Genomic DNA, 25,089 nt, shown 5'->3' with positions numbered 1-25,089 from the left:
AAAATAAAAAAAACCCCTCAACGGTGATGACAGCTTTATGTCCTTCCGGTTCCCATTACGCCCGGCAATGCACGAGGAAGAAAAGCATTGTGGGGGAGGTGCGTGAAGAATGATTCCATCATGTCGTGGTTTGTGTGTATTACAAGAAGAAGAAGATTGCTTGGTGCGCTGCTGTGGGGGTCCGAAGGGGTGCCCATAACCGTAAGTATATTGTGGTGAATTGGTAACGTGACTACGGCGACCATTGCAAAGCGGTTACGGCTCTTATTACTAAACCAGAAATGATCATTTGTTGAAGATGTATGTGATGGATTCGTGACTGATTCTGGTTTACAGTTTCGGCACTCCGCGTGTGCTCCAAACCAGAGACAACATCCATCACGCTGGATAAGTGGCGAACAGGTGTCTAGGTAAGAATCAGACCTGGCAGGGACATGGTGGGACAGCCGAGAGGGAGGGAGGTGGTTGCGGCGTCCTGTCATCGGCATTGTCAGTACGGTTGTCTCATATTGGGCTTGGGGTTTGCTTCGTTATTATATTAGATGAGAGGTGCATGCTAGTGTAGGGGAGGTAGAGGTATGACTGTTCCTCTCCTTTCCACTCACCTTCACCCCACTCACTCTCCCTTCCCCCTCCCACTTGAAACTACCTCACCTCCCCGCCCCCACCCGCCTCACCTCCCCGCCCCCACCCGCCTCACCTCCCCGCCCCCACCCGCCTCACCTCCCCGCCCCCACCCGCCTCTCCACCCCCCACCACCCGCCTCACTCCACCCCCCACCACCCGCCTCACTCCACCCACCCGCCTCACTCCACCCACCCGCCTCACTCCACCCCCCACCACACTCCACCCCCCACCTCACTCCACCCCCCACCACCCGCCTCACTCCACCCCCCACCACCCGCCTCACTCCACCCCCCACCACCCGCCTCACTCCACCCCCCACCACCCGCCTCACTTCCCTCCCCCACCCGCCTCTTTTGTGAGGGAACCGGAATCATACGCTTGCCTTGAATGCAACTTCTGGATTGGATTTATCAACATTTAACTTTAGTTCCTCCATCTTGTTTACCAATGAATGTGCCTCTTATTGTTTTGTCCCAAGTCCTCTGGACCAGGCTACTTATGAGAAGTTTGCAGATGAGACACTGGATGCGATGGCAGAATTTTTTGAAGATCTTGCAGATGCAGACTGTACAGCAAAAGACTACGACGCTTCTTTCTCGGTCAGTGTTGGTTGACATGGACATTTGTGTGGCCGTTTAGATGCAACGTCGGTGAAACTAATTATTTCTGCTTGTATAATCCATCCTGTCCTCTGTGAAACTGGTACCGGTGACATTGACCTGAACACAACAAACGAAACCGCATGGGGTAAAATTAATGTAGACTTCACTTGTGCTACTGGTGAATCGTCTATAATGATTGACAAAGCTCCTGCGCCCACCGGCTTGCCAGAGTATAGACTGCGCATGCGCTGTGCGACTGTCACACGTTGAAGGGCGATGTCACAAAAACTTGCATTTCTTAATTAAATACATGTAAGGAAGCAATACTGACACATTCAGTGAGCTGAGCGAATACTGATGTATAAATACATGGAAATCCCTGGAAAGGGAGTGGAGGGGTACAGGTATATTGGCAGGACTTGCAGGTAGCTCGAGTATGGATGGGTGATTGTGATGTCTGGAGGAGGTTCTCATCAAGGGATCGGTGTTGTTCACTCTTACACCTAAATCTGCCTTCACCCATATTTTTAAACACGGATGGTGTTTAAAAATTATGAACATGCTACCAATTAAAAATGAATGAAAAATTAAAAACAATTCATTTTTCATTCATTCATTCATAACAATTAAAAACGCCTCTCTCCCCCAAATGAAAATCAACACAAGTATTTGTTTGTTTGTTTTTTCAAACCAACCTGGTGATGTCCGAGTCTGCCACACTTTTCTCATACCCACTCCTGAAGAGTGGGTATCGTGGGTCTCATACCCACGAATCAACCTGAAGAACTCATAGAACATGATGCCCCACATAGTGTTCAACTAAATAAAATGATTAACAAAAAAAAAAAATCCAGAAGTTTTGTGGACATAGTCCAGAAACAGTCCCCAACACCACCCCGTTGTACCTTTTATTAGTCCCCTACCGGTGTACACCAGAGGGGACTATAGGTTTGCACGCCGTCCCTCCGTCAGTCTGTCTGTCCGTCACGCAAAGAACAGTTTTCCAGCCTTTTTTTCTAAACGCTTAATGCTAATAACTTCAAACTTGGCACATGGTTTCCTCATAAGTTACAGATCAAGTTCGAACTTCACGACGTTTCGATCATTTTTGACAAAGTTATGGCACTTTGAACTTTGGTAATTCTGATAATTCTGATGCTCCTTAACTCAGTGCCATTTTAAGTTCCTTTAAAAACCATTTTCTCTGCAATAATTGGACCGATTGAGATCAAATTTTCATCGGAGGGGGGACTCGGTCTGTAGAATATTTTAATGGTAATTATGACGTCACAGGTCACGTGGTTCGGCCGCCATATTTTTCATAAAAACACGAAAACCCCTTTTTCTCTGCAACGGCTGAACAGATCGAGGCCAAACTTTGCAGGCAGAATCGCATACCCATGACAAACAAAAAGTCAGCGAGCATGTCATGCGTCACATGGTTTGAGTTATGACGTTTTTAAGCATGAACCTTTAAAACCGAGCCCCTCCCTCATTTTTGATCCAATCAAGGGGAAACTTCACAGATCTGTTCAGCATGTCAGTCTACTAAAATATCCTTTTGGAATTTGCGATAGGGCATGTAATGTGGTTTGGCAGATATCGTTAATTAAACGAAAATATTAAAACAAAAATGGATATCTCTTGAATCGCTAGTACCTCAGACCGTGAGTTGGTAATTATACAATTCATACAGTGCAATACGTGCAGGCTGCTCCACAGAGCGACTTTGCGGGCTTATCAACGAGGCGAGGCGTGACACACGTGTCTCAGCGTACCTCAGATCAAGTTTGAAAACCAGCATCAACCGAGCATAAATTTGCATATTCGATCATTTTTGACAAAGTTATGGCAATTTGAACTTTGGTAGGGGACATGTATTGCAACGCAATACTCAGAATGCTTGTTTAAATTGAAGTTCTGCATACCTGGAGGTTCTTTAAGTATGATGGTTATTTGTGTTCTCATCACATATGTAATTTAAATTGTAAAAGTCAAATTCTGAGTTTTAACACCGTTTGACCCAGCGTATATTGCATCATGCTATCTGACACGTCCCACTAATTCTTCATGCCTGTTTGTGGACCGTCTCATCCATCCTTTAAAACCAGTCGAATAATTTTCAATTTTGTTTCACTGGCAGGCAGACGAAGAAAAATTTCTCCTCTGTGCATTTGCAATCGGGACGAATTCAAAGTCAAAGTACAGAAAAATGAGAAACCTGTCTTCCGATTAATTTTCAAAACGCAACATTCTATTTAAACAAGTTGTTCCTCGATCATAAACGGATTAGACAGACGGACGTGAACCAATTGCTTAACCCCACTTTGTCCTTCGAGTGTGCAGGGTAATTACGCCGTTAGCTTGACTGTTAGCACAGGCTAGATGGCCGAATGGTCTCCTGCATCGATTTTCCTTGTTACAAAGAACACATTGCATGGACCCGGAAATCCATCACGTAAAAGCCACAGTATTATCTTTTTATATCTGACTTTTATCAGGTATTCAATTCTATCTTTAAAAATGAGTGACCCTGCTCCACATGTCAGCATTGTTTTTGCGCATGCAAATACTTTCCTATAACTGCCCAAGTTCTGCCTGTTAACAAAAAAGAAAAAAAAAAAAAAAAAAACACAATTTATTCCTTTTAACTACACATTGTTATGAACATGCCTTGTGGTCTTGGTGGCCTTGTTTGCCGCTGTGGTCTTGATTAGCGGCTGCAGTCGTTTGCCGCTGCGTTTGCCGCTGCGTTTGCCGCTTTGCCTCCTCGACCTTGGCCTCGTACTCGTCCCTTCGCTCCTGCCTGGCATGGCTCTGAAGTACTCCGCCGCAAGGCTTCTTCTGCTCAATACCCGCTCCACCCCATCATGCATCTCTGCCATCAAATCAAATGGACTCCTCCGACGACCCAGGTACATTCACCGTGGCTCCGGTCGCAAGTTTGTTTATTTGCAATCAGGTCACTCCATCCCCGTCCTCTGGTCGGCTCAGCGCACTCTCACTCTTCGTCCCAGCGCACCTGGTCACAGCAACCCACACGATCGCACCTCTTGCCTACGAACCCTGGCTAAATCACCTGAATTCATCCCTGCTGTTCAAAACAACATCAAGCTCACCCTGTTCAACACCCGGTCCCTCAACAATAAATGCCTCATCCTGAACGAATACATCCTGGATAACAAACTGGACTTTCTCTGTCTCACCGAAACCTGGCAACAACCTCTGGACTACTACACACTCAACCTCACCACACCCAATGGATATTCCTACGTCAATAAACCACGCTCGGAGGGCCGAGGTGGTGGAATTGCCGTTATCCACCGTCAAGACATCAAGACCAACCTCATCTCCATCTCATCTGCTCCATCATTTGAACACCTGGCTTTAAAACTCTCTGGTCACACGCAGTCAGTCATGGCTGTCGTCTACCGCCCTCCCAAACCACACCCATCATTCCTGTCTGACTTCTCCTACTTTCTGACCCAGCTATGTTCCCTCTCCCCCTCAATCCTCCTCCTTGGTGATTTCAATATCCACATGGACTCCACTGACTCCACAATAACCACTGACTTCACTGATTTACTCACCTGCTTTAACCTCACTCAACATGTCGACTTTCCTACCCATATCCGTGGTCACATTTTGGACCTTGTCTGCTCCACTGGATTAAATTTGCACCATCTCTATGGCTCCGACCTCACCCTCTCTGACCACTTAGCCATCACTCTGACCATCAACATCCCCGCCCCAACACCAAGGCATTATCGCACAATCAACTTCCGTAAGCTAAACGCTCTTTCACCTACCTCATTCTCATCCACCCTCTCTGAAAAAATGTCCACTTCTCCCTTCATTGACCTCCACACCCCTTCCGACCTCACTGACTACTACAACCACACTCTCTCCTCCTGCCTTGACCAGCTTGCGCCTGTAAAAACCAAAACAGTTTCTTTCACCCATTCTGCTCCCTGGTTTACCCCTGAACTCCACCTGATGAAAACTCGTGCTCGCCAACTTGAAAGACTCCGCAATAAAACAGGTCTCACAGTTCACTCCCAAGCCTACAAGGACCACATACAACACTACAAAGATGCCCTCTCCCGCGCCCGCTCTGCCTACTACTCTCAAATTATCCACTCTGGCTCCGGAAACCCAAAAGCACTCTTCTCGACAATAAACAAACTCCTCCGCCCCCTGAACACCACCACCCAGTCATTCACAGTAGACAACTGCATCTCCTTCCTCTCTTTCTTCCAACGCAAAATTGACAACATCTACAACAGCTTGACCACCGCCGCACCCGCTCCCCCTCCAACCACCTGCCCCCCCTTGTCCTGCCATCCCCTGTCTCGGTTCTCCCCAATCTCTCCTACTGACCTCTCTGAACTCCTCATAGGAATGAAAACTGCCACCTGCACTCTTGACCCCATCCCCTCCAGCTTTGTCAAAGCCTCCCTCCCTGCTCTCTCTCCACTTATCATTGCAACAATAAACTCCTCCCTGTCTACAGGCATCGTCCCACCTTCCCTCAAAATTGCTGCTGTTACCCCCATTCTAAAAAAACCTGGTCTAAACCCTGACACCCTAAACAACTTCAGACCCATCTCCAACCTACCCTTTCTGTCAAAAGTTTTGGAACGCGCTGTAGCCACTCAACTCAAACATCATCTCTCTGCCAATAACTTGTATGAAACATTCCAATCCGGATTCCGCTCCAACCACAGTACTGAAACTGCTCTCCTCAAAATCACCAACGACCTTCTCCTCTCCTCTGACGCTGGCAACCTCAACATTCTCGTCCTCCTCGACCTCAGCGCTGCCTTTGACACCATCGATCACACTATCCTCCTCACCCGACTTGAATCCACCTTTAACGTCACCGGCACTGCCCTCTCTTGGATTAAATCATACCTCTCTGACAGATGCCAGTTCATCTCCATCAATAACTGCAAATCCCCCACTGCCCCCCTCCCCCAAGGTGTCCCCCAAGGTTCAGTTCTTGGCCCCCTCCTCTTCATCCTTTACCTGTCCCCGCTCGGTCACTTAATCCGCCGTCATGGTCTCCAATTCCACTGCTTCGCCGATGACATCCAGCTTTTCATCTCCACCAAGTCCGTCTCCACCGACACCCACTCTATCCTGACAAACTGCATCACTGAAATAAAATCCTGGCTTCAAATCAACTTCCTCAAGCTTAACTGTGATAAATCTGAAATAATCATCATTGGCCCAAAAACGCTCACAAAATCCACCCATAACTTTGCCCTCAACATCGACGGTATCCCAGTATCCACCTCCCCTCACATCCGGAATCTTGGCGTCATCTTTGACCAAACCCTTTCCTTCGACAAATACACTAAACAGATCACAAAGTCAGCCTTCTTTCACCTGAAAAACATTGCCCGTCTCCGCTCATCCCTCTCCTCCACGGCTGCAGAAACCCTCATCCACGCCTTCATCACCTCCCGTCTGGACTACTGCAATAGCCTCCTCTATGGTTCACCCTCAAAAATCACCAATAAACTCCAATACATTCAGAACTCCGCTGCCCGTCTACTCACTCATTCCCGGACCCGTGACCACATCACCCCCGTCCTTTACAAGCTTCACTGGCTCCCCATCCCCCAGAGAATCCAGTACAAAATCCTCCTCCTGACATACAAAGCCCTCCATAACCTGGCCCCATCCTACCTGGCTGACCTCCTCTCCAGACACACTCCCACCCGCAACCTCCGCTCTGCTGGTACCAACCTCCTGACCCCCTCCATCCGGACCAAATTCAGATCCTGGGGGGACAGGGCCTTCTCCATCGCTGCTCCCACCCTCTGGAACTCACTACCTCACACCATCAGAGACTCCTCCTCACTCACCACATTCAAAACATCACTAAAGACCCACCTGTTCAACGCTGCATTCAACATTCAACCCACAGCATTTAACCCCTGACTATCTCTTCTCCTTCTCCCTCCTTTTGCTTTAAATATTTCCCTATTGATTCTTGTCTTGTCTTTTTGATTCTTGTCTTATATATATATGCCGTATATCGCTGCTGTTTGTTTTCTTGATTCTTGTCTTTTTGCAATTGTTGTTTTCATGTATTGTTATGCATTATGTTTTCCACTCTGTCAAAGCGCCTTTGGGCTTCTGGAAAAGCGCTATACAAAATAAATGAATTATTATTATTGTGCATTTTGTCAAGTATCTTACGACAAGTTATTTGTTGTGTAGTTAATCTCCAAGCCATTTCCAATTAGAAAGACACTACGTTACAGCGTCGACCAATATGCCTCCGCCCACATTATTACATACTTGTACCAAGTTTGATTGAAATCCATTCAGCTGTTCTGAAGTTATCACATTTTTAACTGACAGGACCTCTGATCTGTTAATGCCATAATCCAATGAGTTAATCTTTGCATCATATATGCTTGTACCAAGTTGGTTCAAAATCTCATCACTTGTTCACATGTTGGCACGGCAACATAATTTTTACTTAACATGACCTCTGACTTTAAAATCTAATCAGTTCATTACCTCATTATACATACCTCCAAGTTTGACTAAGATCCCTTCAGCCGTTCTCAAGTTGGAGGTAACACAGTAATTGTAACTCAACATGACTTCAGGACCCCAAAATCGAATCGATTTATCTTTGCATCATAATATATAATAATACCAAGTTTGGTCAACTCGGATATCGTGCTATGTATTGGTTTTGGCCCTATCAATGGTGGAGAATCACTTAAATTCTCGGATCCGGATTCGAATCTTCACCAAACTAATCATTTCGTCCCTGTCACATACCCGTCCTCTCCACCAAATCTGTCCATAACTGAGATATCCTGTTGTGTCGTTTTTGGCCCATCTCCCAATGGTGAAAAATCGCTTTAAAAAAATTCTCGGAGCCAAATCCGGATTTTCACCAAAATCTAACAATTGTCATACGTTACATCTCTGCCAAATTTCATCCGTATCTGTCCACAACTTTGAGATATCTTGTTCACAGACAAACAGATCAACAAAGACAGGGGTGAAAACATAACCTACATCCACCTTTGGTGGTGGAGGTAGTAACAAAAAGAATGATAACATTGTAACAAAGCAAATATTAATTAATACTAATAATAATAATAGTAGCAGCATCATTTGACAATAACGATAAACGTATAATCCCCCTCCTCCCAACCCTGGCCTAAATGCATTTGGGCTTGGTGGAAAGCAAGATAATGCTCAAGCAGTACAGCAGGCAAGTATGCAACAAGGCCACAAAGACGCATATGCAAATTTGGTCTAATGGACCAACAGGACCACTGGTGAGATAAAGATTGAGGAAGTTGGTTTCACAAGCAAGAGAAGTGGAACAAATGAATGAAGAGTAGCGAACCCAGATTGAGAGTTTCGCTCGAAGTAGGTTTGCAAAGGTAAATGCTACTGGTACGGGCTAAATACGTATCAAAACTGTTTTCCCATCATGAAATATGCTTCTGATATTCGTATGTAGGAAGTAGTTGATATTGCAGTGTAATCTGTGTGTTGGTGCTTGCAGGCTGGAGTGCTGACTGTTAAACTCGGTCAAAAGCTTGGAACGTACGTTATCAACAAACAGGCCCCAAACAGGCAGATTTGGCTTTCTTCTCCATTCAGGTAAGGATCCATGTGATATGATTGAACACCACAACCCTGGATATCTGGTTTCACCAAATCACCATTGAAAGCACACTCAGTTTTGTTATTTTATCGAGTCCAAGTTATTTAGCTGAAGAAATACACTGCAATTGGTTATTTTTGATGCTATTTATTTGTGATTAAAATAAAAACTCAGGCTCAAATGAGAAATTTTGCACGTGGCATTTGAACCACGAAGGCATTTGAACCAACGTTGTCAAATAACCGGTAATCAACCTTTGAACTCTGCCTCACCACCAACCCTCCCCCCCCCCCCCTTCCTCCAACCCGTGCACCCTTCCTCACCACACCCTCCCATAGTGGCCCGAAACGTTATGACTGGACAGGCCATGGCTGGGTGTACAACCGAGATGGTCTTGCACTGCATGATCTGCTAACTACAGAACTCTCAAAGATCCTGAACAGTTCAATTGACCTTATGTGTCTGCCACACAGTGGTGCAGTCCCACGTTAACCTCGTCGGTTCTTGTCTGGGCCTTTATGAGGCCCTCAGATTATCATGAAACTCAACTCTCTTGTCCAAATAGGCATGACCAGAGTGGAGGAAAAGGACTCGGACCATCCTGGACATTTTCATAGCTGGATTAAAATGTATAAATACCTGAATTTTGTTGTAATGCCACAGCAAAGGCTTTGCAGATACGACGTCCTCACTTGCCCCCTCGTTTTAAACACGTGGAAACCACTGTTCAAGTTTGGTTACACCTTTGCTCCAGAAGTCATGTCAGGTGATATCAGGTGAGGTGATATGCAGGTCTGAATCTGTTTTTTGTTTTATCATACACAGTACAGTTGAAACAACAACATGCATTTTAAGGCCATTTTCCCTGCAAGAGCGGGGGTTAGCCTTGCGGTCCCCATGACAATCTTCTCCATTTTGCCCTATTTTCTGCATCTCTCCTTGTTAACCCCCTTGCCCGCATTTCTTCTCCGACCATCTTTAGCCAAGTCTTTCTCGGTCTTCCCCATCCTCTACTTCCTTCTACATTCATTTCCATCACTCTTCTCAAACAGTCACTTTCATCCTTCCTCAACACATGACCAAACCATCTCAAACTGTTCCTCTTCACAGCATCCATCACAGGCTCTATTCCCATCATCTTTTGCAATTCATCATTTGTCTTCCTCCCTCAACGATACTCCACACATCCACCGAACCATTCGCATTTCCACCCTTTCCAGCCTTCATTGCTGCTCTACGTTCATTGCCCATGTCTCGCTCCCATAAATCATAACAATTCTCACACATGCAGCATACACCTTTCCCTTCAGCTTCAACGACACTCCCCTCCTCGTAAGCATGCAACTGAGTTCCCAAAACTTCTTCCATGCACATCTCACTCTAGCAACCGTTGCCGAATCTGATCCACCTTCTCCATTCAGCATGTCTCCAAGGTAACAAAATGTTTTCACACCTTCCAGCTTCACGCCATCTCCAAGATCCAACTCAACATTTCCTCCATCTGCAGCTCCCTCTGTGCACACTTTGCACTTGAATGTAGCTGCCACACTGGTTAATGACCCTCTCAAACCACTACATTTTTGATGAACCCACTCAGCACACATTGTACATTGAATGGAGTTCACTCCGACACCCTTCCTGCACACAGCACACAGACACTTCCCAGTTCTTTCCACCTCACCACATGCCATCACCTTCGTTTTTCCGATATTCACCTTTAGACCTTTTGTCTCCATACATTCCTTCCACTTGTTCATCTTCTTCTTCAGTCCATCCATACTTTCTGCAATCAACACCAGATCATCAACAACTCCCACGGTAAACCCTGCGTTCCGAGCCAGCACCTCCATCACAGCTACAAATAGTAGTGGACTTAGTACCGACCCCTGATGCACTCCCACCTTCACCTCAAACTCACCACTGTTCCCGTCCTTCGTCCTTACAGCTGTACGCACTCTTTTGTACATTGCCATCACTCCTCTGATCAACCATTCTTCCACTCCTAACTTCCTCAATGCCCATGTCACTACTTCACGTGGAACCCTATCAAATGCTTTCTCCAGATCAACAAACCCAAGAAACAACTTCTTCCTCTTCTTCTTTCTTTTTTTTCTTCCTTCTTTCTCAACAGTAAAGTTGAAAACAGGACATTATAGTATTTAGTGGCAGCAAATGCTATCGTTTGGCTTCTGTGGATTATTTGCATCACAAGGATTGGTCTGGCCTGTTAGCGTTCCCAATTGAACCCCAAGCACACAAGTGGTGAACCAAGGTTCAAATCTCATATACCAAATGGTGTAATTCATGTAAAAGTACATTTAGGCCTATGAATGCCCTTGTCATACATTTGTTATATGTACAAGCACCTGCATAAGCTTTAGACAACTTTAAAAAAAAAAATTTTTGAGCAGATAAGAATTCCAAAGTTTATTTCAAAAAACAAAACACCACTGGTTAACTGAGGGTATATGACTGTGTTCTTTTCAATCGACCAGTTAAACAACGTAAATTTCTAATTTTTCCCTGTTGAACCAAAACCACCAGAACCTCTTTCCGTATTATCCAGGGACTAGGAGTGGGGAGACAAAAAGAAATTATGGAATGAGAAGTTGAACATAAAACTGATAAAGCTTTAGTAACACAGTGTTTATATCGAGGCTTATAAACCAGCAACAGTTTTTGTGAAGCACACAAAAATAACTTTGTTGTGAGAGAAGGTAATTTGGCCCATCATACTAGCACTGCACCAACCCCAGTATCCATCACCTATTCCCACACAAGCTACCTACAAGTCTCGCCAATATCCCCATACCCCTCTACCTCACATCCAGGTACCTATCCAATCCCAACCTGAAGGCATCCACCCCTCCATTATTGCCCCCACCTTTCTGGGGAGACTATTCCTTGTATTAACCACTCTGACTAAAACCTTTAAACTGTCCTAACTCTCATCTTCTCTACCATCAGGTTGAGGCCCCTGGTTCTAACACTATCGACTCTGCTGAACCCATCTTGTCCACACCCTTCATTATCTTAAACATCTCCATCAGATCCCTTTGTTCAGGGGATCCGATAGAGTTAGACATTCACTCAAAGTTGTGTTCTTCATGTGGATTAATGTGAAACGACGCTTAGTGAAGCAAGCCTTAACATAGATCTAATTATACAAACTAGTGCGACTCGGCGCGCTCCGCGCGCCTCACCACACATCACTTCAGCGGGATAGGCATCTTTGACCATTTTGATGTCTTTTGGGTCTTCAGGGTTTAGCAAGGCATTTTGGTTCCTCTGGATTTTTAACGGTCTTTGGGGTCTTCGGTGTGTTTTGGGTCTTCGGGGGTCTTGGTGGTCTTAAGGGTCTCAGGGGACTTAAAAGGTCGTCAAAGTTCTGAAGGGTCCCAGCAGTCTAAACGTAAATTAAGAGGGTGTTAATTATATTTGAAGACGACGTTTTGGTCACATATAAATACATATTTCAATTATTCAATTTCTGATATTTTGCCTTTTCATTTGGGCCTCCCAATTGAAGCCCCGCCCGTAGGGCGAGTACCATTGCGAGTAATATATAATGGTGATACAACAATTTTTACCACTTTGCTTTGAAGAACGGGAATGAAGGGGGAGGAGCGTGTTAATATCTGTGGTTGCAGGCTTTGGGTGGTGAGGGGGCTTGAAGCCAGATTTTAATCTTACAGCCGCCATGTTGGTGCTCGCAGTCACTGCGATGTGAAGTGAATGATGCCTCAGAGCTGTCACATTCACAATTGCTCTGTGACATAGTATGTACTCCCGATACATGTTTCTTTCATTGTAAAAGCTACCAAGTCAACAGTTAATAATAATACATTTATTTTGTATAGCGCTTTTCAAGAAGCCCAAAGACGCTTAAAGGATAAAAGGATTTTGAGTCGATAGGTGTTACGGCCTTGGCAAGATCGATGGAGACAACGATCTGTTAGCTTATACACCACCCAAATAGCTATGTGGAATTCTCTAATGTAGAGATTAAACCCACGTCGTTTGAACTTTGGCCGAGGTCATTATTTACTTTTAATGTTTATATACGAATCAAAAATAAGATAATTGGTTTTGGGTCGTCCTTTCCGCATATCTCGTGGGATCGAGTTGGAGAAACGACCGTGATGGTGGGGAGGGGGTTGGCATTCTCTCAAGCAGGGATTCAACCCATGTCCTTATAAAAGGTCTTTGTCCGAGGTCATTATTTTTAACTGTGTTTTCATTCGTCAGGTTGCGATCGGTGCAGCAGTTTGTGCGGTACCCGGTAAAATAACGTTATGCGGGAGTCCAAACCTGAAAATGCTGGAGACCAAAGCTGAAATTGGAAAAACAATATAATAGCCTATTTTACTCCAGGGGGTCTCAGGATTACCCACCCAAAATATTGTTGCGATTGGTTCAGCCGTTTTTGCAGTACCTGGGAACGGACGGATGGATGGACAAACATTTGGTGAATTATAGTAAAATGGAGATCAAGTTCCTGGAGGGCATTTCTGGTCAATAATTTTACACAAAAAGCACCAGAATGATATGTATTGCAAATTAAAACGAGAAAGCATCTGAACATGCAAAGCCCATCCCCGTCAGTTTTTATGACGTATTCTTCTGTATGCTCAAAGTAATGAAAAGTAAAAAATATATATATACAAAATGAAAATTATTTTATGCAGCCTTGACCAATGAACTTTAGATGTAAAAAAAAAAAATCAGCTTTTAGCTTCAATTTGTGAACCAATATGCAAATTCTTAAAATTTCAGGTCACTCAGGTGAAAATTGACGATTTTAGGTGACGCTAACCTTTGGACAATTAATTTTCCTTCTCCGTATTATCATAATAAAGCTTTGGTGAAAATCTGACGACAATAGCTCAAATGGCAAAAACAAAGTAACGGCCTGGCCACGCACGCACAAACGCACACGAGTACAAAACCAGCAGGAGACGGGCCAATAAGATTTTAAATAAAATAAATAGTACAAGTAAGATAAAATTCAACTAACAACTTGGGAGAGAGGGGAACACTGCCTTGATGCACTCCAGCCTTGTCAGGGAGAGGAGATGAAAGGATTCCGTTGAGCCATACGTTAGCAACGAGAGTAGACGAAGCCAAAGTTGTTTGGAGATGGCCATGACCTTATGTATGAGATAGAGGGCCTCCTCCATTATTTGGGAGAGCACATGCAGCCTGTCTAAGGCAGAGTGACCTGGTCTGAATCCAAATTGATGTCATTCTGAAATTATCTGCTGCAAGCAATTTCTGACTTTGAAAGAAAAAGGAATGAAGCATCTGCTGAAAATGTTTTTTTTTTTTGTTTTTTTTAAGAAGCAGGACTTCAGGTTCACACACGTGGGGGAAAAAGGGTCACGTGTATGGCATGTTGCACCATCTTCCTGTAGTAAATGCGTTCCATACTGAAATTAAAGCAGCACTCTTAATTATGCCTCTGCCCACATATATGACATACCTGTACCAAGTTTGACTTAAATCCTTTCACCTGTTCTCAAGTATCACATTTTTACCTGAAGTGACCTCTGAGCTTTGCCGAAATCCAATCAGTTAATCTTTGAATCGTACTACTTATACCAAGTTTGGTCAAAACCCCATCACCAGTTCACGAGTTAGTGCAACAACAATTTTTTACCTAACGGGACCTTTGACCTCACAATCTAATCTATTTATCTTTAAATCATTATACACACATGTACCAAGTTTGACCTTGTTCCCTTCAGCCGTTCTTAAGTTATTGCGATAACAAAAACCTATTACAGACTCTGATCTTTGACCTCAAAATGCACATTACTTGTATTAAACAAGGTTCCCACCAGACTCGGTGTGACCTGTTTTTGTTCGAGTATCAGTGTGACACTGTGGTTATGGCTCACAGGCACAACATGTCGTTAGGCACAAGCATTCTTCTTACACGTACGCGACTCCCACACATGCACTCACCACGCATTCTTGCAGCTTTGGGTAGCAGATCTTCTCACAGATGAGCTGGGCAATCCGGTCACCTTTCTTTACTGGAGTATGTGGAACAAAGGAGATGCTTGGTAAACACGAGCAAGCACAACTCATCATTATGTACAAATGTATGCCCCGCGCCCCACAAAAACGATCGATAACAATACTTCCCGTACCACTCTGGGGAGCATCTGGGGTACCCACAAGTGTACGTGGAAATTATCATTGTTGAGCATTTACTCTGGACAGGTCACACTACTCCATCACAGGATGTGCCTGAAACAGCCATCAAAAAGGAAAGAACTGGGAATTGGCCCAGGCACACAATGGCACATTCTTTCTGAAAGGTAATGTCTCCAGGCTTGGGTGACAAAACAACACAGCCTGCTTAACGTCTTCTTAAGATAGACGTACTTTTGAATGAAACACCTGCCCCGTGAACCCCGACGATTAATAGACTGAGAATTGGTCCCAGACTCCTTCCAAGGCAAACAAACGCACTCCCTCCGAGCTATCCTGCCTGTTCCATTAACCAAACGATTCATTTGTACTCAAAAATTTTTAATGCCAAAGATGCACAAGCTCCGCAAAAATAATAAATAACCTTGTACCTGAAAGTACTTATTTATTTTCATAATTTACATAAATCATTTTTGTCGTTTAAAGCGCAGTACATATTGTTGAAATTCCTTCATACTCAAAATTTTATTATTTACTTTGAATTTTGGACATGGTAAGCGTTTGGACCCAACATCCCTCACCATTCACTAACCTCAACGTTATTCAAGCATAGTTTCCTTTCTCATGGTACACACACGCACACACACCTTCATTTGCAGCACAAGGCTGTGGGATAGAATCACTGGCTGAGGGTGCAGCTGTGCCCTCTACTAGTTAGGCCAGGAATTTATTTGTTCATGGTGCTGTCGATCCCTCGACTACTCATTTTGAAGGACACCGTCAAGTCTTTAATGGCCACCAACTAATACAAGGAGATGAGACCCCCCCGTTTTAACGTCCATCCGAGGGATGGAATCGTGGCACAAACGTTACACCGGGACGACAGTTTGTGCTTGTGAAACATGGGGATGACAGGATTCGAACCCAGGCGAGACAACTCAGCCGAGTGTGCGTACCTCCAGACCATATTGTCAGCCATTCCCCACACATGAAAAGCCCTCTGAAAATGAAAAGGTTAAAATAATTTTACAATCCTATTTTAAATCAAAATAACCCCGAAGCATTACAGTGTTACACAGTTTAGTTCAACGTGCACAGCCGATGCCGGTCATTCTTGGATTGGTCCGTACCAGAATACAATTTCTTGCTGAAGTTGAACAGCACGATGCTGACGCTCCCTCTGTAGTCGGCATCGATCACTCCAGCTGCAGCAACACGATTCAAGCCAAAGTTCGGGATTAAAACCGCAAGGCTCGGAGTGCATCGAGTCAAATCCAAACTGTCCCCAAATGTCAACATTTGTTACCTTCGCCACAGAAGGTGGATGTGGGTTATGTTTTCACCCCTTTGTCTGTCAAAAGGTTGTGGTCCGATTTGGATGAAATTTTATGGAGAGGGTGGGTGGGTGTGTCAAGGAATAATTTATTCGATTTTTGATGAAGATCTGGATCCGGATCGGAGAATTTTAAGTGATTCTTCACCATTGCGAGATGGGGTCAAAAATTATATAAAAACCACCTTTTAGAGGCCATTTTTCCCCACAGAGCAGGGGTTGGCCTTTTTCGGGCACCGTGGTCCCCTTTTTGAAGCAATGTTTTATGGCCGGATGCCCTTCCTGCCGCCAACCTTGTTGGTCGCCTCTTGCGACACACAGGGAATTACCAGTGAGCTGGTACTCAATTTGCCGACCTCGGAAGGATGACAGGCTGAGTAAACCCCCCTGGTGTTAATTCAGCGATCGACCGGGATTCGAACCCAGGATCCTAGGATCCCAAGCCGGCACCCTAACCGCTAAGCCAACACCAGGAACCTAAGCTAACACCTAATTCAAAAATTATATAAAACACGAAATTTCAAAAAGTTATGGACGAGTTATGACAAAACTAAGTGAATGAGTTTGGTATGTGTCAAGAACAAGCCGATTCGATTTTGGTTCAGAGGTCCGAATCCAGATCCGGCCTATCACTGTTCAGCCTGGCAGAGGAATGCGCTCCACTGAGCCCCATTCTATTTGCAATTTTCAATCTACCCTGACCAGTCCTCACAATCACTGCACCGTCGTCATTCATCACATGAATGCTTCATCAAGAGCTGTTTCCAGTCGAGATTCAAACCCAGGTAAGACGGCTTCAGGGCAAGTGTGTGTACCTCATAGGTATCGCGTCAACACAAAATGAAATCATACTCACCACGATCAACAACAAAAATCGTTTTCTAAATATTTTTTAAACTTAGGAAACACAGACATTAAATCGGGATTATTGGCAAGCTTTGATTGTACTTTCATCATCTGATATTCACTAGATTAAGGGTTTACAAGCACGTACCTCCAACATCCAGGCCATGCTTGACCGCCAAGCCAGAGCGTGGAGCTGGCAAACATTGGGAAAAATGGGAAGAGTCAAGTCATGCATGTTCCATCGGAAGATCGACAACATGGTGTGTAAAATCTGTAATAAAACTGTCACCGGATTCTGCATTACAAAGCAAAACGAACAGGTAGTATGTATTCGGACAACTTAGGATGACGGTGCATCAGCTGAGCAAATGTAAATCAACACGACGTGTCCATTAATGTCCCGGCTTTGTCTACCACGATTCCCCTAATGTCCCACGAGAGTACACTTTATTAATTTCACTGGGACTTTAATCGGCTGATAGCACGTGCCCCCAACTCTGATCATTTGACGTAAGGAGCCATTTGTCAAATACTTTTGGGGACCATCCATTTATTACGTATGCACAGTGATTGGTTGCACATGCACATTACGTATGCACAATTGATCCATTTAGGAGTGGAGGAATGGTTGATCAGAGTAGTGATGCCAATGTACAAAAGAGCGCGCACAGCTGTAAGGACGAAGGACGGGAACAGTGGTGAGTTTGAGGTGAAGGTGGGAGTGCATCAGGGGTCGGTACTAAGTCCACTACTATTTGTAGCTGTGATGGAGGTGCTGGCTCGGAACGTAAAGGAGGGTTTACCGTGGGAGTTGTTGTATGCAGATGATCTGGTGTTGATTGCAGAAAGTATGGATGGACTGAAGGAGAAGATGAACAAGTGGAAGGAATGTATGGAGACGAAAGGTCTGAAGGTGAATATCGGAAAAACGAAGGTGATGGCAAGTGGTAAAGCATGTGGTGAGGTGGAAAGAACTGGGAAGTGGCCATGTGCTATATGCAGGAAGGGTGTCGGAGTGAACTCGATTCAATGTACAATGTGTGCTGAGTGGGTTCATCAAAAATGTAGTGGTCTGAGAGGGTCATTAACCAGTGTGGCAGCTACATTCAAGAGTAAGGTGTGCACAGAGGGAGCTGCAGATGGAGGAAATGTTGAGTTGGATCTTGGAGACGGCATGAAGCTGGAAGGTGTGAAAGCATTTTGTTACCTAGGAGACATGCTGAATGGAGAAGGTGGATCAGACTCGGCAACGGTTGCTCGAGTGAGATGTGCATGGAAGAAGTTTCGGGAACTGAGTGGCGTGCTGACAAGGAGGGGAGTGTCGAAGCTGAAGGGAAAGGTGTATTCTGCATGTGTGAGAAGTGTTATGATTTATGGGAGCGAGACATGGGTAATGAACGTAGAGCAGCAACGAAGGCTGGAAATGCGAATGGTTCGGTGGATGTGTGGAGTATCGTTGAGAGAGAGGAAGCCAAATGATGAATTGCGAAAGATGATGGAATAGAGCCTGTGATTGATGCTGTGAAGAGGAACAGGTTGAGATGGTTTGGTCATGTGTTGAGGAAGGATGAAAGTGACTGGTTGAGAAGAGTGATGGAAATGAATGTGGAAGGAAGTAGAGGACGGGGAAGACCGAGAAAGACTTGGCTAAAGATTGTGGAAGAAGAAATGCGGGCAAGGGGGTTAACAAGGGGAGATGCAGAAAATAGGGCAAAATGGAGAACATTGTCATGGGGACCACAAGGCTAACCCCCGCTCTAGCAGGGAAAATGGCCTTTTAAAATGCCTGTTGTTGTTGCACAGTGATTGGTTGTTGATAGGAGCCAAATTGAGAATGGGAAAAGAGGGAGAGAATGATTGGACAGAGAAACAGAAAGAGAAAGAGAGCGAAGGGAAGAAGGTAGGACACATGCCGCATACGGGATGTGGAAAGGGGTGGGTGTGTGGGGTTAAATTCCACCATCTTTGACTATCGAAAAAGAAATGGCCTCCAAAGCGAAATGGTGTCTTTTTTGATTCATGCTCCCCCAACTATCCCATTACTTCCATAGGCATGAGCCTAGTTCCCTAGTCGAAGGCCTCATACTATGGTAAGCAATCTATGCACATCAACCAACTACCAACTTCACTCAATTTTATATTACAACGTCCCGTTACGTTGTACCACACGAACGACACAACACTCAATATTGTAACCAACAACAAATTCCATGAAGCCCAAATTCACCGATTCTGCCGTAGCATCCACGAGGTAGGGAGATTTGTATGTCGGTCTTGACGACCTTTCTGTCCATAGAAGCGATCTCGGCTTCCTCGGCACTGCACGACAAACGGCGGTTCGACACTTTGAATCGATATAACAAACGGCTCAAGGATCAAAATATAAATTTCCTCATAATCATCATCGAAAGTTTGAGTTCTGGTCTTCTGGAGTTTGCTGAAGCATCATGCGGAACCACAGGAGTCTGAATAAGCACTTGGGATGTGGGATTCATCACTTCATTCAAAAAGACCTAAAGCTCTTCTTGGCTGGAACCTGAATTGGAAAAATAATAATAATAATAATAATAACAGTGACGGTAACTATGGACACATGAGTGTTAACCATGAAATAATCAAATCAATTCGACCCCAGGTAGAAATAAAACGGCAATGGACAAAACTTGTTACATCCCAATGGTCTTCCGCAAGGAATTCTTGCACCACAGGATGGCGCCGTGGTTGCGTACTGGCCCGCCGGGGTGTGTAGTCTGGGTTCGATTCCTGACCCGCCTAGAAACTGTCCGATCGGTGCTTCGTGGGCAGGGTGTGCCGCATCACGGAGTGCGCCGTCCCTCGGAGTGGACGTTAAGCCGGCTGTCCCTTCTGTTGGGATTGGTTAAACATTCCCATGGCGTCTTTCATGAAGAGAAGGTGAGTTATCTATCGCCAGTACCCCGAACAAATTCCTCTCAACTTTCTCCAACATTTTGTATCAAAAGTCGAGGCTCGTGGAAGAGCCAGAACACTGAACGAATCGGGAAGCAACAGAACGAAAGGAACAGTAGAAAGAGAGAGGGGGGCACAAACAGCAAGGCTGAAGGAAAAAACATAGACTAGAGGGAGGCTTGGACAAGCAAGGGATGTGGGAAGGACACACACGGGGTGGATAGGATGGATATAGGACCAAACTCAGCAAGGAAAATCTGGAAAATTAGCAGGGGAGGGGGTTGACAGGGGGTAGATTGCATGGAAAACATGGCGAGCACTGCATACCACAAAATAAATGGTCAACACGAGTAGAGGGAGGCTGTCGTAATGCAGTGGACCTTATATATATTAATATTATATATCTGTAGGTTTCATCAACCCGAAATGTGGAAGCCCCTCTCCTGTGGGAGGATACGTACTTCCGGTGCACGCACTACACAATGCAGGATGGAGACCTGGGTGGTTGGTGCGGGTGATATTCATTCATTTTTAATCCATGCAGCTTCACGTTCTCCAATATTCAATAACTATTTATGGATATCTCCAAATGTCCGATGACTGTTTACTTCACAACTTCGAATTCTCCCGCCAAAACTTCATTCCGCGATAAAAAATGTTTTTTTTTTTTTTTACACAGCTACGAGACAAACCGTGTATATAAAAACATATTCTATAAGAGGAATTTTTTTTGGGGGGGATTTTTGGACATTTTTTTTTTTTTTTACACAGCTACGAGAATTAAACCATGTACAGTATATAAAAACATTATATTCTACAAGAGGAATTTTTTTGGGGGGGATTTTTGAATCAATTTGGCGGGAATCTCCACAGCACACACCGTTCACACAATTACCTGTACAAGTCGTATCCTGCCGCCCATTCGGAACCCCGCGTCGGGGCGATGGCGTCGCTGCTGAGCTTGACAAAGCGCAGACTGGTCTCGCAGGTCTCTGCCCCAGGCATGCTGCAGTATGCTCTCGAACACAACGGTCTCTTCAAGTTCAAAATTCGCGCTGCCCTAACACGTGATCCGACGTCATGATCGACACGCTATGCATTGTTGTTATTTCAAGGCTGTTACGTCCTAATGGTCGACCAGCTCGATCTCCCATTCAATAAGATACACGTACTAACAGCAAAACCCCGTGACTTAAGTAACTTCGCAAACGTCTGCAAAGAATATTGCTCTCTATCGCGAACGATACCCCCATGGATGTCTGCATTGTGCAAAAGTCTGGAATGGTTCGTACATGACGAACCAGACACAGGAGGCGGCCACTCGGCCAATCATGCTTGTGTCACATCCACAAGACCACAAACCCAGAAATGTAATCTATAACAAGGTATTATTCCAGAGGTGGTGGAAGGGGGTAGGAGCAGGGAGGGTGGAAGGGGGTAGGAGCAGGGAGGGTGGAAGGGGGTAGGAGCAGGGAGGGTGGAAGGGGGTAGGAGCAGGGAGGGTGGAAGTGGGTAGGAGCAGGGAGGGTGGATAGGGTATAAATGGGGATGGGGGACAGAATGAAGAAATTATTACTATTATACAAGACATTATCCCTGAATATAACAGACAACGAACAGTTAACGAGAATGGCATTCTTTGACGACGTCGACCGATATCCCTCCGCCCACATCATTGCATCATTATACATACCTGGACCAAGTTTGATTTAAATCCCTTCAGCTGTTCTCAGGTATCACATTCTTACCTGACATGACATCTGACCTTTGATGCCCAAATCGAATCAGTTCATGTTTGCATCACAATACGTTATATACCTTGACCAGGTTTGGTCAAAACCCCATCACTGCTTCTAAAGTTAGTGCACAGTAACAGAATTTTTACCTTACAGGACCTCTGACCTTTGCCCTTTGCCCTTTTGACCCATAATCTAAATAGTTTATCTTTGCGTCATTATACATGCATGCACGGAGTTTGACTTGGTTCCTTTCAGCCGTTCTTAAGTTATCGGGGGACAGCCGGACGGACAATCTGAAAACACAATACCTCCGCCAACAAAGTCGTCGATCACACTAAATGTGATACAATTCGAGAAATGTCTTGTTTGTGAGTTTGCCTACTCATAAACTGCTGGGTGGGGTCAGGTTAGGCCCAGCAGTGTTGCAGGGGGTAAAAAAAAAAAAAAATAGCCTGAAGGGGTTGAGAGTATGGGGGCACCACCATTTCTCTCTATGTGTGTGCAGTATGTATGGAATAGCGCCACTCCTGGTAAGAAGGGGTATTACAAGTCATACGACAAGGATTGGTTCTCACCAATACATAAAACAGGTAGGACACCAGACCTGGTTGGTAGTCACGGGGCACAGGGTTAATGATGTTGGGATACCAAATTTAAATTCTCCAAACAATGCTGACATCTTTAAATATTACGCACGGGTCCATTACGTCTTCCTGCATCTGATTGACATACACATTTATTGACATTCTAAATACTAGGGCATGCCCGTACTATATATATATCTAAAATTATATCCCCCCCCCTCTATTTACATGAAATGGTTTGGTCCAAAGCGAACGGCTTGCGAGTACGGTGACAATCCCCCCCCTCTATTTACATGAAATGGTTTGGTCCAAAGCGAACGGCTTGCGAGTACGGTGACAACCCCCCCCCCCCCCTCTATTTACATGAAATGGTTTGGTCCAAAGCGAACGGCTTGCGGAGTTTGGTAAAGAAATCGCCATCGCGTGCACAAACGCGCAGGAAAGCGAATGAATCGCAAATTAGTTTTAATTAGTTTTAAAACATAGTTTAACGGCAACATAGTTTGCCAACGTGAAATAAATGAATACGCTCTCAAATGTGCCGTCCGAGGCAGAGTCTGTTCGCCACGTTCGGCACACGTGATAGCTCGCTGCTCTCTGATTGGTTGAATCGTTTTTTGGACATAGCTCGGTAACTACTTCTCCGATTAATATGAAACCTTGAAAAGGCACATCCTCGGGTCCCCAGCAATATACCTGGCAAGTTTCAAGTATATCGGACCCGTGGTTGTCGAGAAACAGCGGTCACAGACATACAGACATACATACATACATACATACATACATACATACATACATACATACATACATACATACATACATACACACAGAGATTACTGGAATTATAGATAGATGGGGCTAATACGACTGCGGATTTACAGAGACCCATGAGAAACGCAAACAAAGGTTTTTCCCCGAGATTTCCGTAACGCCGGCCTAACTTTACAATCTGGAGACGGTGGCCCTGACAGAGAGACAACAACAGAGGCTGCAGGTTTGTGAGAACAACCTGGTCAGAGGGATTGCGGGAGTGAAGAGGGTGGATAGAAGGAGGATGGATGAACTGAGAGGGGAGATTGGTGTGCAGATGAGCTTGACGGGGAGATTGGTGAAAAGTGGGCTGAGATGGGCTGGACATTTGGTGCGGATGGGGAAGGAGAGAATGGCAAAGAGAGTGGGTAGGTTGAGGAAGCAAGTCGAAGGAAAAGAGGTGGACGTTGTTGAGATGGGAGGATTGTGTGAGGAGGGACATCAGTAAGGTGGAGGTGGTTGGAGAGTGGAGAGAGTTGGCTGAGGACAGAGGGGAGTGGAGGAGTATCGTGGTCAAGGCAGGAGCTTGGTGCCATCACTCCTCACCTTTATGGAGGGAAGAGGAGGAGAACGACATTCTTCTCATGATAGACAGACCATCGGACGCACGGCACTAACACCCACTGCTTACCAGCCTGAAAAAAGCGAGGAAATCGGCCATCATTTTGTGGGATGTGCTGAATTATGTGCAATCTCCATCATGAAACCTTCTTTTAAATAAATAAATAAATGTCAAGGTCGATGCACTGAAGTAGAACAAAAGATGTTTTTCCTTTTAACAACAGCTCAGACAAAAGCTCGGTTATGAGTGGATATGATCGGGATATTTAAGATTATGAAGGGTAAAGACAAAATAATTGCGGAAGAGTTATTGAGCAAAATAGAGTGACAGGACCAGGGGCCGGAGCTGAAGTAAAGAAGAGGAGAGTCAAGATGGTACTATGGGAAGGGTCTTTCACTGATCAGAGAGTAGTTATAATGCATGGAATGGTCCTCCTGGAAAGGTAGTGGCAGCAGAAACAGTAGATAAGTGTAAATCGGAATTAGATCGGTATGTCCAAGCATTGGAGATAGAAGGGTACCATCATGATAGAAGAGGAAAGCTAAACAGGTACACCTCACATACAAGCTTTCGAGGAGGAGACTTGGATGGGTCGGACATATTCATCCAATCGAGTGATGAAAGAATCCATCGCATGTCAATGAGGTGGGCACCTGTGAATGGAAAACGTAAAATGGGACTTCCCAAGACTTCTTGAGGAGACACCGTAAAAAGGGGACCGAGGGTAGATGTACTGAACGATGTTGGGGTGATTGGGATGCCAACGTGGCCGATAGAGCTGAAAGCAGATGACTTCTGACCTCATGCTCAGTATTGAGTGAGAGAGACTGAGGAGGACACTGTATTCTCTGCATGAAAGCAAAATCCGAAGTAGACTTGGGGATGAATTTGGGGGAGTGGGTAAATATGGAGAAGGGAGGAAGTGGGTGAAATGGTATGGTGGAGTCGAAGAATGGATAAAGTAGAAAATGTGTAGGGGGTCGGAGGAGGGGGGGGGGGGGCAAAGAGGGGAGTGGTTAAATAGGGAGAAGGGAGGAAGTGGGTGAAATGGTATGGTGGAGTCGAAGAATGGATGAAGTGGAAAATGTGGAGGAGGTCGGAGGAGGGGGGGGGGGGGGGGCAAAGAGGGGAGTGGTTAAATAGGGAGAAGGGAGGAAGTGGGTGAAATGGTATGGTGGAGTCGAAGAATGGATGAAGTGGAAAATGTGGAGGAGGTCGGAGGGGGGGGGGGGGGGCAAAGAGGGGAGT

The 25,089-nt window shown here is 45.1% G+C and overlaps 2 protein-coding genes across 4 annotated transcripts in view; one reads left to right on the top strand and one right to left on the bottom strand.

Moving 5' to 3' along the window:
- The first annotated feature begins 31 nt into the window (after positions 1-31).
- On the top strand, positions 32-9,524 carry FXN (frataxin). 2 transcript variants are annotated; one of them, XM_068127370.2, is made up of 5 exons: positions 32-201; positions 337-410; positions 1,106-1,226; positions 8,779-8,876; positions 9,219-9,524. In XM_068127370.2, the coding sequence occupies exons 1-5, from the start codon at positions 121-123 to the stop codon at positions 9,370-9,372; spliced, it is 528 nt and encodes a 175-aa protein (XP_067983471.1). In that variant the 5' UTR covers positions 32-120; the 3' UTR covers positions 9,373-9,524. The 2 variants fall into 2 exon arrangements, with proteins under 2 accessions (XP_067983471.1, XP_067983472.1); XM_068127371.2 differs by having other exon boundaries at positions 60-201; positions 367-410.
- Positions 9,525-11,292: 1,768 nt separating this feature from the next.
- The window catches only part of DUT (deoxyuridine triphosphatase), a 19,872-nt gene continuing 6,075 nt past the window's right edge, over positions 11,293-25,089 (bottom strand). Inside the window, exons 2-7 of one of the 2 annotated variants that reach the window (XM_068127369.2) lie at positions 21,042-21,206; positions 19,446-19,537; positions 17,367-17,411; positions 16,170-16,244; positions 14,848-14,918; positions 11,293-11,449 (exon numbers count right to left, since the gene is read on the bottom strand). In XM_068127369.2, the coding sequence (XP_067983470.1) occupies positions 11,393-11,449; positions 14,848-14,918; positions 16,170-16,244; positions 17,367-17,411; positions 19,446-19,537; positions 21,042-21,206 (505 nt within the window). In that variant the 3' untranslated portion in view covers positions 11,293-11,392. The remainder of the gene's footprint in view (positions 11,450-14,847; positions 14,919-16,169; positions 16,245-17,366; positions 17,412-19,445; positions 19,538-21,041; positions 21,207-25,089) is intronic. The other variant, XM_078785515.1, reaches the window with a different exon arrangement.

Source organism: Myxine glutinosa, chromosome 10 (assembly GCF_964187855.1).
Source record: "Myxine glutinosa chromosome 10, kmMyxGlut1.1, whole genome shotgun sequence".
NCBI lineage: Eukaryota > Metazoa > Chordata > Myxini > Myxiniformes > Myxinidae > Myxine > Myxine glutinosa.
This window is presented reverse-complemented; position numbering and strand designations above follow the sequence as displayed.

What these genes read in the sequence shown, in the direction of transcription:
- FXN (XM_068127370.2), top strand. Translation starts at nt 121, where the DNA reads ATGTCGTGGTTTGTGTGTATTACAAGAAGAAGAAGATTGCTTGGTGCG. An exon ending in AGTGGCGAACAGGTGTCTAG is followed by an intron (nt 411 to 1,105) that starts GTAAGAATCAGA and finishes TTTTGTCCCAAG; the next exon opens with TCCTCTGGACCAGGCTACTT. An exon ending in ACTACGACGCTTCTTTCTCG is followed by an intron (nt 1,227 to 8,778) that starts GTCAGTGTTGGT and finishes TGGTGCTTGCAG; the next exon opens with GCTGGAGTGCTGACTGTTAA.